Here is a 12,496-nt window from a genome sequence, read left to right on the forward strand (position 1 = left end):
AAGTCAGATCTACAGAGAAGAAGAGAGATCTTCTGTCTGCTGATTCACTCCCCAAGTGACCACTGCACCAATCCGAAGCCAGGAGCCCAGATCCTCTTCCAGGTCTCCCATGCAAGTGCAGGGTCCCAAGGCTTTGGGCTGTCCTTGACTGCTTTCCCAGGCCACAAGCAGGGAGCTGGATTGGAAGCGGGGCCACCAGGATTAGAAATGGCGCCCATATGGAATCCCAGTGCTTTCAATGCAAGGACTTTAGCCGCTAAGTCAACACCCTGGGCCCATCTCTCACATTTATTAACCAACATCAAAACTGTCTTATCCATTGCCCTGTATACTTTCTGCTAGGTCAATTTTTCTAAAAGCATGGCTTGGAGCATTTGTTTCCATCCTTCATTCCACAAATACTTACTGAGAATTTATCTGTAACGCGCACACATTACATATTGCAAAATGCGGAGGTTAGCTTGATAAAGGAGTTTATATAACCTGGCAGACATGTAGGCAAGTTCAAAGTTTAGTTCAAAATAACTGAATCCATTTAGGGCAGAAAGTATGCTAGGTATGCTGTAGAAGGGCAAATTATTTCTCTAGAGAGATGTTGCTTCATAAAGCTTTGACGAATCCATCGAATTCCTACATCTGGAGTTGTCTGTAGTGTGGTACCCTGGCTGAAACTGCCTGCTGCAATGCATCCCATACCAGAGCACTGGTTCACACCCCAGCTGCTCTGCTTCCCATCCAGCTCCTGCTAATGTGCCTGGGAAAGCAGCACGTGACCGCCCAAGTGCATGGGTCCTTGCACCACGTGGGAACCATGCGGGAGAGTAAACCAGCAGTGATAGAAAATCTCTCCCTCTCCTTTCTGTAGCTCTGCCTTGCATATGAAAGAGCTCTTTTTTTTCTTTTAATGTTTTTAAAAAGACTTATTTATTTCGAAGGCAGAGTTACCGAGGTCAATCTTTAAAAACGAATAAGAACGCCAACATCTAGAGACGATGGGAAGGGCATTCCACGCAGGACGAGCCGTTCCAAGCACGAAGTGCTTCACGGGGTTCGGTGGGATGCATTTGGCCGTTGCATAAGGCAGTTAGGTCGTGGCGGTGTCGCAGGAGACTGGCCTCCGGTGACAGATGCTGCATCTTCGGTGCTGGGGACACTGGGCAGCGCCCAGGGAAGGACGAGGACTCGCTGCTTTGGGACTCCCGGGAGGAACGTGCGGCTGGACAGCGAGGAGGAGTCGGTCCCTCTCTCCACACACACACACACACCGTGGCGCGACCGGTCCCCACCGCCTGCTCTCCTGTTCCCCTCAGACAGACGCCTCCGCGACCTTCCTAACCCGCTCATCGTTCGTTCCCGAAACTTCCAGAGGCCGAACTCTCAGACGGCGACGTCTCGTCTCGCCCGGGTCCCTAGGCAGGCCGGGATATCGCGAGACTTTACGGGCCGCCTGCCGGAAGCGGAAGAGGTTCAGTTGCCTTGGAGAACCCCGGGAGTGCCGGAGCTGTGAATGGTGGCAGGCTGAGTGTGGGCTTGGCTGGCCGGGATCGGCTGCAGCCGGGCGGAACCAGCGCTTAGCAGGTGAGAGCCTGAGGGGGCCGGGCTGCGGGGCCTTCCCTGGCGAGCCTCGAGGCCGCGGCGATCTCTCTGCCTGCCGCTCCTGCTCCCGGCGCGCGGTCCTGGCCGGGCAGCCGGCCTTCTCATGGCCTCTCTATTCCAAGGTCTGCACCCCCCGACCCCGCAGGGGGACGCTGGTGGCTGTGGAGACCCGCAGGGGGCCGGCAGGTGTCTGCACCCCCCGACCCCGCAGGGGGACGCTGGTGGCTGTGGAGACCCGCAGGGGGCCCGCAGGTTTCTCTGGAGTTCTGCAAGTCTTGCCAGCACTTTGCATCGGGGAGTTCTTTCTCCTTTGAGGCTCTGGTGTTCCCAGCTCTCCCTCCCCCTGCATTCATCTTTCCCATGCCTTTGTAGGATTTCCTTCCAGGAAGTCAGTCAAGTGTCGATTATTGGTTTGTATTTTTTTTTCTCTTTCTTCCCTCACAGATTGAAACCATCCAAACATTCAGCAGCGCAGCTATTTCAAGTACTTGGAGTAAGTTAATCTTGGATCAAAGTTCTGTTTACAGTTGCATTTCTGGAGTGATAGAAATGACATCTGTTTACTTGTGTCAGGGGGAGTTGTGGGTGATATGTATATGTATTTTTTCACTGCCCAAGTGAATTAGCTGTGGTGTTGTTTTTTTTTAACGTGATTTCTGTGATTTCCCTCAGGAAATGTAGGAACAATTTTCATGTGTTCCATTTATTTGAAACTTGTTTTATGTGTTTGAGAATTTGACACTTTGCTGATAATCCCAGATGCATGGGAAATTTGGTCTTTGACAAGGCATACTTTATATATATAAATTTATTTTTGAGAGACAGAAACAGAGATCTTCCATGGGCTGGTCCACTCCTCAAGTGGCAGCAGTGGCCAGAGCTGATCTGAAGCCAGGAACCAGAAGCTTCTTCCGGGTCTTCCATGTGGGTGCAGGATCCCAAGGCTTTGAGCTGTCCTCGACTGCTTTCCCAGGCTGTCCGCTGTCCAGCAACGACGCGTGTGGGCTACTGTGTTGGTGAGATAGCCGAAGTTTATTAGTGGCATCAGGCTTTTATAGACTGAAACTCACACAGGATAAGGGAGGAGGTATTGAGGAGCTTACATAGTTCCCATAAGCCTTTCTACAGAACCCATCAATTGTTTCCACACCCTTGTTTGAAACTGTCTTTTGTATATCCAATCAACTGTCCTCATACAAATGATACCCAAATCAGTTGTCATCCTATGTTCACTGTCCTTCTATGAATCACAATGTCCTTCTACACCTGGCTCCCTAAAAGCAGGGAGCTGGATGGGAAGTGGAACAGCTGGGACTCACATCATATAGGTGTTGGTATGGCAGACAGCGACTTTACTCATTGCCACAGCGCTGGCCCCTGTATCTTTCTTGCCCCACACTTTGTGTGAGCACACTCATCCAGCTCTACAGCAACTGGCACCGCTGAAGTTGCTCTCTGTCTGCCAGATTCAGCCAGCTCTCACTGTAGGCAGTTCACTGTGCGCAGCTCTTGGTTTGGGTGGCTTTGTTGTAACTGCCCGCTTGTTTGCCCATCTTCCTTAGCACGTCATTTGTCAGTCATCTGACCACAAGCCTGCAAGTTACCCTTTCACCTCCGGTCCTCTCGCATGTAGTCAGGGAATTCTTTTAAAGCTGTTTGTCTAGTTCCTGCCTCAGTTTGGTTTATAGTATATTGCCTGTATTGTTACAGTAATCTACCATGTAAACCAGCAGTGCTTCTACATGGTAGATTTGATCCTGAGACTTCCTAGCTTAAACCATCCATGGCTCCCCATTGCAGAATAGTCTGCAGTGAACATGTGAGTTTTCAGAGCCATGGAGTGCTCTCTTTACCCTTGTTCCTGCTGTCCCCTGGCCCTCCCCTCACAGGCACCTCCTCTGAGCTATCACTTCTATTTGCCTGGGGGAACTCTGGGAACAGCATCAGTGATACATTGTTCATACTTCTGTTGGAAGCTCCTAGTTAGTACAATGTGTGGATTATGGCAGTCAAGGAATGTTGCATGTAGAGTCTGAAGTCTACCTTCAACTTGAAAGTGCAGACAGGGCAGTTAGCTGTGTCCGGTGTCAGAGTGCCCAAGTTGGATGCCTGACTCCTCTGCTTCATCCCAGTCCCTGCTGACAGAAACACTGGGTGGCAGGGTGGGGCCCTGCACGCACATAGGAAACCCAGGTGGAGTTCTGGGCTTCTGCTTTGGCCTGGCACAGTCCTGGCTGTTGTGGGCATTTGGGGAGTAAGCCAGTGGATGGAAGATTTCTCATCTTAAAAAAAAAAAATCTGATGGAAGATCTTCCTCTCTGTCTCTCTTCTTCTCTGTATATCTGACTTTGTAATAAAAATAAATAAATCTTTTTAAAAAAAAAAAGGAAAAAATCCACACACACACAAAAACACCGTATCTCTCTTGCCTTTCAACAGAAGCAAACTAAAAGCACAAAGATTTTTAGTACTGCTCTGCCTTAAACTGTTTTCATCTTGGTTTTTCACTCTTTGGTGAAATGATGTGATGTTTTACAAGTTTCTAAATGGGAACATCTCAAAAACCGTAGAGAATTTCAGCATGACTGACACCTCTGAAGCTGTCAAGCATTTTGAAGAGATGTTTGCCAGTCGATTCACAGAAGAGGACAAAGAGTACCAGGAGTACCTGAAGCGGCCCCCGGACACCCCTCCCATCGTGGAGGAGTGGCACAGCAGAGCAGGTGGAAACCAGAGAAACAGAGGCAATTGGTAGGTATGCCTTCTGCAGGGAAAGTGAAGGACTTCTCTGTGTGGGACAGCTGTGCTGTCCAGCTGTGCTGGACCACAGAGGTGGCAGCCAGCGTTCGCAGGATGGCCTAGTGCCTGGTGTGCAGTCTGTGATCGAGACACCACTTCCTTGAACGCTGTTAGGTTAGCACCTTAGTCTCTCTTGCCATTCTGTGTGTGTGTGTGTGTGTGTGTGTGTGTGTGTGTATTAAGAAAAAGGGATATTGTTTTGATTTGAGCAAGATGTGTATAAGGATAGATGCTCCAACCATTCACACTGCCTTCATACACTTTAGGTGGCAGGTTGACCGAGCACCATACCCTCAGTTGGAGTTTGTGGTTGTAGTGCACCCCCCGTGACACTGGAAGGTGGCTGAAGGCTTAGACTGGAGGAACTGGTGCTGTAATCTGCTTTGCGGACAGTGTGTTACCTTCCCAATGACTGTAGGAGAAGGAGAAATCAAATGTGCTAGGTGATAGCTGTCATGTGATTTTTTTTTTTTTTTTAAACAAAGAAAGCTTAAAAAACGTTTTTGTTTCATTGTAGGTTGCACGATAACAGACAGTTCCGAGGCAGGGATGGCAGGCGAGGGTGGCCGAGTGACAATCGAGCCAATCAGTGGCACAGACGACCCTGGGGTAACAATTACCCCCCACAGAGACAGGAACCCCACTACCCCCACCAGTATGGACACTACGCTTACAACCAGCAGCAGCCTCCCTATGGTTACTACTGAGGGGTGGCGGCAACTTTTAATAAAAACATGGCTTCCTAACACGACACAAGTGTGTGTGTGTCTTCTGTTGGTGGCAGCCACCCAGCCTGTGTGAGAGAGTGGAGACGTGGCGGTTGCTGGGAGTACAAGCTCTGCCTACAAACACTGCAGCTTGCGTGTCCTGGCACCCTCGGCGTTTGCTTAGCTTCCTGCTCGCATCGTGCTTGGAGTTTGGTATGTTTTCCTTGTTTTGACCACCAGGAGTTCTTTCGTTGACACAGATACAAGCTTTAAAGTAGAAAATGCTTGCCTTTCCCTTGTCAAACACGGGCGTCTCCACAGCCTTAGATGTGCGGTGCTGCTGAGGCGGCTGCAGTTCACCTCGAATGAGCACCCAGCCTTGCTCCCCTGTGACGCATGGCAGGTAACACCGAAAGCTGAGAGATAAAACAAGGAGCGTGTTTCTTTCAACTTGTGTGTTAACTGCGGTAGTTGCTTACTGATAACTTTGTGATTACTGTAAAAGTGTGAGTCGGCGTCACGGCTACTTTGGTTTGCTTTTAGAAGGAAAAATAAAGCTACCCAAAGAAATTGGTATTTTCAGTGCGTGGATTTCAGTGGATCGGTCAGGGTAGCAGCAGGTCAACGTTCATGTGATCCAGAAGGTTCACGGCACTCAGGCTTTGCATGTTATACTGACTTCCGGTGGGATGGGTTGACTTTACAATGTTACATCCACTTCCAAATATGTACCTTTGCTATTTGTGAGTCTATCTCATGCTGTCACTTCCTGTATTAGAAGGGCTTTTTAAAAACACAAGAAAAAGATGGAAGTGACTTCACTCCCAAGTTTTGGCAAGTAGCCCATTTACTAATGTGGTGACATGAGCTTTTTGGTTTATTATGCTGTTCATATCTGTTGAAAAGTATATATATATATATATATATATATATATATATATATATATATATATAGCTTAAAATAAGAGTATAGATTCATTTTGGATGAGTCAAAGGAATTAATAACTTCTGGGGTGGGTGCTATGGCAGAGTTGGGATACCGTGTCCCCAAGAGAACCCCTGGTCGAGTTCCAAGTGCTGCACTTCCAACTCCCTTTCTGCTGCTTCCTGGAGGCAACAGGGGAGGGTCCCAGTGCTTGGGCCCCCACCATCCACATGAAGACCTGCAGGAAACTTCCTGGCTTCAGCCTGACCCAGATCTGGCTGTTACAGTTTTCTCTCTTTGCCTTTCAAGTAGATGAAAAGAATCAGACCTCAGGGATCAGAGGATGGGGGACAACAACTTTCTAGTGCCAGCTGCCTTCTCTTCAACACCTCCTTCTAGACCTCTTCACCACCGACTCTTTCTGAAAGGCCACCTTTTTGGTAACCCTGTGATTGGAAAGGATAATATTCAGTTGAGATGTAAAAATGCGTTTTTTATGAGATGGCTTCTCTCTGCACCACTACTTGTATCAGTAAGTAACCAGGCAGTGCTGTGCTTAGTTAGCTGAGGGTGCCAGAGTGGCCTGAGTGTCCCCAGCAGCTTCTCTGAAGGCCAAGGAGTTACTGAAAACACCTGTCAGTGACAACGCATGGGCACTGCCCCTTTGGGACAGATGGCTAAGTGTCCTTCATGGCAGGACTCTGCTGGCCTGCCTTGACACTAATGGAATCCCCAACAACATCGACTTTTTAAAATTTTTTTTAAAATTTATTTATTTTGATTGGAAAGTCAGATTTATAGAGAGGAGAGACAGAGAAGAAGATCTTCCATCTGCTCATTCACTCCCCAACTGACTTTAATGACCAGAGCTGAGCCAACCCAAAGCCAGGAGCCAGGAACTTCTGCCAGGTTTCCCACACGGGTGTGGCTTTGGGCCATCCTCTACTGCTTTTCAGCCCATAGGCAGGGAGCTGGAAGGGAGTGGAACAGCTGGGGTATAAACTGGCATGCATATAAGTGGAACAGCTGGGATATTAAGCAGCGTGCATATGGGAGCCCAGTGAATTTAAGGCAAGGATTTTACCACTAGGCCACTGCGCAAGGGCCTGCTGACACCCGATACTGCTGACCTCATCTGCCTGAGTGTCAGCCTCGCTGGGGAAAAGGGAAAAACCCTCCTCTTTTTTTTTCTTTAAGGATTTTTTTTGAAGGAGAAAGTGGTAAGAGATCTTCCATCCACTGGTTCATTCCCCAGATAGGATTTTACAATGGAATGAAGAGTAAGGGACTGTTCATTTTGAATTTCACATGCTAAAGTGAAAGGAAATGATTCCTTCTGAAGGTTTCAGAGGGCTCTAGTTTTGAACTCTAAGGAAAACATGACCCTTTTTTTGGGGGGTGGGGTGGGGCAAGGATGCTGTTTCTTGAACTATCTTTTGGAAAATGTACCATCATGTTGTTTTAGTCTTAATGACCAAAAAAACGGAGCAGGACTTTTCAAGATACAAAGACCACCCAGAAGCATTTAAAGAGAATTCCTCCTCGCTTGCCGAGGAGGAGCAAGACCGCAGGACCAGTGGTCACCTTGGATCCCCTCAGCAAGCACCGCCCTCCTCTGTCCCAGTCGTCCTAGGGCCACCTTTCTCCTTGGGTTCTCCCACACTGATGAATATGTAAGTTGTTGTCACTTGATCGATGGCAAAGAATCCTGCAGGACCGTTCTAGGGCTTCTATCTCTGTCCTCTTTTGTGAGCATATTTTTAGGATCACCATGGAAAGGTGGAATTGCTGGGTCCAAGTGTTTGTACTGGGAAAAGCCATAGGTGCTTCTAATTGTCACTAACCTTGTGTTCACTGGCCGCCATTAGGGACATACAGAGTAAGTGCTGTCTTGAATGGCCTAGGAGTTATAACTCTCTGAGGAAGTGATTCTCAAGCAGATGGCGAGTGTAGCCTGGAGGGACAGCAAGGACAGGGAGAGCTGGTGAGAGAGCATACAGGTAACTATGTCGCTGAAACGCAGCTCACTGCATGAAAAGCAGCAAGGACACATGGCAGTGAGCATCACACAGCTGTCCAGGGAAGGCAGGAAACCAGACTCCCAGCTGGATGTGTGGAATGCGCGTGTTGGGGCTGGGACTGAATGGGCAGATTAAGCTGGGAACCGACTAATAGAAGAGTTGCCTGAGTGAGTGCCATGCAGAGGGGCAAGAAAACACTGCACTCTGTTTTTGAAGATTTGTTTATTTGAAAGACAGAGTTAGAATCTTCCCCAAATAGGCTGAAGCCAGGAGCCGAGGCCGCCTTCTAGGCCATCCTCTGCTGCTTCCCCAGGCATATTAGCAGGGAGCTGGACTGGGAGTACAGCAGCTGGGATTTGAACTGGTGCTCCAGTATGGGATGCTGGTGGAATAAGCAAAAGCTTAGCTAGCTGTACCTCAATGCCTCTCCCTAGGAAAATTTTTAAGATGTAAAAAAAAAAAAAAAATTTGTATTTAAGAACAAAGTGTGGGGGCCTGTGCTGTGGTATAATGGGTTATAGCACCTTCTGTGATGCTAGGGCTGAGGGGCTAACCCAGCTTGCACATTCACTCCTGTCCCCAGGGACACCCAGAGCCCCGCGTATTAATTACCAGCTAGGCCTTTCTCCGTCTCTGTGGCCTCTCCTGAGACAGGATGGTGTGAGGATGAGCTCACAGTGTTTTTCCACTGCCGGAGCCTTGAACTCCCCCGGGGAAATTGCCAGCCTCTGTCTGCATTCATTCGGTAAATAAAGCTGCTTGCCATGATTGCCAAAGACCAGAGCTTGGTTGTTTGCGTATTTTTCTTAAGAAGTTTCCTTAACTGTGTGTTTTGTGCATAGACCAAATAGAAGACAGACAGTACAAAAATGAGGCCTCCGCACCCAGCCAGAGACAGCGGCTGCTGTGCATGCTCTGGTCCTTCTGCCATGCTCACACAAACATAACTGCATTTCATGTGCATGTTTTTGCCTTTTGTAAAAACTAAAGTGGGGTTACATGTTTTGGAACATACCTTCTATACACACAATTCTTTATCCACTCAATAGAATACAATTACAATAAGTCATAACTCCAGGTCAGTAGTTTTAAAAACTAATGATTTCAACTACATCAAAGAACTGAAAAGCTTGATATGCTTTTAATACCTTATGTTATTTCGTAATGGGTCAGGAGAGCAGAGAAATCTTCCACCTTCTTAGAGTGTGTGAGGAAGAGGTTAAGTATAATTTATCAAGATTGTAACAGGTAACTTACAGACAGCAGACTCAAATCTGCATTAGACATTAGCAAAAACTATAATGACATACAGTGGTATCCAAGATCGATCCTGACAGCCTCTTAACAGGAGGTCATATGCACAGAGGAGGGGACCCCAGAGTGGAACAGGAGGACAGGAGGAGGCTAGTATCCTAACCCCGGAGACTCCCGGTACCTCACAAGGACTATCAGTATGGGCACCAAGGACTTTATCCCGATTGCCAAGGAGATCACAGGGAACTGGAGTACCCTCATAGGCCAAGAACTCTGAGGTCAACCATCCCCTATCGGATCTCCCACACGGGATGGAAGAAGCCCAGATCCTTCCTCACACAGATCTAATGTCATCAGAACAACAGCCAGGAGCCCTGAGCAGTCCTCAGAAACAGAAGAACAGGAAACTTCCATTGAGAATTGGGAGAGGAGCTTTCTCTGGTCCTTACTTAGTTCCAACTTTGGCTCCTACCCTCTCTTGCAATCACCATCAGGTTTGCGCTGGAGCCCCCAAAATTAGATCAGATAGACAGAGACCAATAAGGAAAGCTTAGAACAGACAGGAAAAAGTCAGCTTGGACTACCATATTCCTTACTAGGTAGCACACGAAGATCAGTTACTCCTCACTAAGGTATTGAAGATTTCTCTGCACACCCCTCCTAAAAGTGTTCTGCTCCTCAATCATTAACATGTGGCTTATTAGAGTTATAAGCCTGTTTGGACTATCCTAAAAATCATGAGGCTCAGTAAAAATTACGCTTGAATACTATAAGTTGCTAAATATAAAAATGAAAATGGGCATGAGACAGCTGAATAGTACCGTATAACCAGTTTAAGGTTTATAGCAGCCGGTTGTGTATATACTAAAATTGAGATGTCAATGAAGTAGTTACAGGCTGTTAAAGAACTTACATTTTCTAACATATCGGTCACTCAGTACCATGTTAATTAACGTCATGATGTTGTAAGTTTCCATGTTTCTTCCTGTTGTTGAAGTTGTGTAGTGGCTTTTCATTGGAGGGGATGATATTCTGCCAGCTCTACTTTCAGACCAAGGATGGTCTCCCAATGAAACTGTTGAATTTATCTGGACAATAGGATGGACAAATTTATCTGGACTCTCTGCATGGTCCATGCCCGCAATGAAGGAATCATGACTGGTAATGAACTATACTACTGTAGCAATATGGAGGAATTCAATATGGGGGGAGGGTTTGGGGAGGAGTTGGGGGAATCCCAGAGCCTATGAAACTGCGTCATAAAAAAACCCCAAAAAACCGTAATGATTTCAGGCCATGATGGCTCAACAGGCTAATCCTCTGCCTGTGTCAGGATCCTATATGGGTGCTGGTTTGAGTCTCTGTTATTCTACTTCCACCCAGCTCCCTGCTTATAACTGGGGAAGCAGCAGAGGAAGGCTCACTTCCTTGGATCCCTGCACCTATGTGGGAGACCTGGAAGAAGATCCTAGCTGCTGGCTTTGGATGGGTGGACTGGCTCATCTCTGGCTATTGCAGACATTTCGGGAATGAACCAGTGGATGGAAAAACTTTCCTTCTCTGTCAGTCTGCCCTTCAAATAAAAATAAATGAATCTTCCCCCTTAAATTAACAATGCTACATGACCTTTGCATATACCTGTCTAGCCTCTGATACTTATGACAAAAAAAGCAAAAATATTTATCTGAAAACGCAAAGTGAGAGCAAGCACAACACTTTTATCCACTGGTTCACTTCAAAAATGCCCACAATAGCTGTGCCAGGTCAGGCCAAAGCCAGGGGCCAGGACTCCAACTGTCTCCCATGTGGGTGGCAGGGAGTCAACTGCTCTAGTCACCTGCCACCTCCCACACTAGCAGGGAGCTGGATCAGAAGAGGAGCGGCCGGGACTGGGTGGGACTGGCGCCTTGATGTGGGACGTGAGCTCTCAAGTAGTGACTTACCCTACCAAGCAGCAGTGCCTGACCCTTTTCATGAGTCCTGCAGAGTTGTCTCAAAAGAGCTGTTGGGTTTAAATATCTGGATCTCCTAGCACATTATAGCAATGCACACTGTCAACAGTAACCTGACTGTGCATACTAACACGTCTCCTCCTCCCTCCTGATGAGCCAGCCTTGCATCTGCATGGTCACAAGCATTTTGGTTGAGGTTCTGATGGAGGAGCCTGGGCAACTCCTCTGGCAAGACACAGTCCATGCAGGTGTATGCAAGAACCATGATAGGGAGCAGCCTGACCAGGCCAGGGGAAGGTACCCACCAGCATACATTTGGCATAGGTCAGGGGCAGACCAGGCTGAACCAGTTCACACCACTCGCTGGTGAATCCAAGCACCAGAACAGAGTGTGGGTTGGGCCAGGTATGGTCGCAACACATACCAGTGCACATTACGGCTGGGATTGGATGCCTGCTGGGCTGGGCTAGGATACAACCCACCAGTGTCAGCTGAAATTGGGGGTGGACCGGGCCGGGCCAGGCTATAACACCCACTGGCAAATGCCAAGGTGAGGTGGGCCGTATCAGACTGGGCCACAGTGCCCAACCAGCACACGTGAGAACCAGGGAAGAGGCGGCAAAACCGGTAGGGGGAATGTGGAGGGCTCCCCTGCTGGATAGCCACTGCCACTGGAGAGTGTGAGCTGGGATGGGGGCAGACCAGACCAGGCAGGGCTACAATACCTGTGGGCCTCATGTGAGCTGGATCAGGAAAAAGCCAGGCTGGGCTGATTGTTCTTACTGGTGCAAGCATAAATTAGAGTGGGTGAGGGTTGGTTGGGTTCAGCTGCAGCATCAACTGGCAGAGGCTGGCACTGGGGGCTAATTCTGTCAAGGTAGACTCCAGAACCACCTGGAGAGTGCACAATCTGGGAGTGGGAGTGGCCTAGGAGGGAAATAGTGGGCTCCTCCCTCTTGGGTTACTACTCCCATTGGAAAGCATGAAAACCAGGATTGGGGAAGGGGTAGCTAGACAGAACAGCACCCTCCAGTAAGTGTGTGGGCTGGATAATAAAGCAGGTTGGATTGAACTAGGTTTCAATGTCCATTGACATGTACGAGAGCTAAATGGGATGTGGGACAAATTGGACCAGTCTGCGGTACATACTGGCAAGCATGGGAGCCAGGGTAGGGGGCAGGCCAGGAGGGGGTTATGGGGAGTTGCCCTGACCAGGCTGCAGCTCCCACTGGTTTGCATGAG

At 48.3% G+C, this 12,496-nt stretch overlaps 1 protein-coding gene across 1 annotated transcript; it reads left to right on the forward strand.

Annotated features, from left to right (window-relative positions):
• Window positions 1-1,415: 1,415 nt before the first annotated feature.
• On the forward strand, window positions 1,416-5,143 carry RAMAC (RNA guanine-7 methyltransferase activating subunit). The gene is made up of 4 exons (XM_058665527.1): window positions 1,416-1,517; window positions 2,040-2,089; window positions 4,167-4,347; window positions 4,913-5,143. Exons 3-4 carry the CDS (start codon window positions 4,178-4,180, stop codon window positions 5,100-5,102), a joined length of 360 nt encoding a protein of 119 aa, XP_058521510.1. The 5' UTR covers window positions 1,416-1,517; window positions 2,040-2,089; window positions 4,167-4,177; the 3' UTR covers window positions 5,103-5,143.
• Window positions 5,144-12,496: the final 7,353 nt, after the last annotated feature.

This window comes from Ochotona princeps, chromosome 6, assembly GCF_030435755.1.
Source record: "Ochotona princeps isolate mOchPri1 chromosome 6, mOchPri1.hap1, whole genome shotgun sequence".
In the NCBI taxonomy this organism is placed as follows: Eukaryota; Metazoa; Chordata; class Mammalia; order Lagomorpha; family Ochotonidae; genus Ochotona; species Ochotona princeps.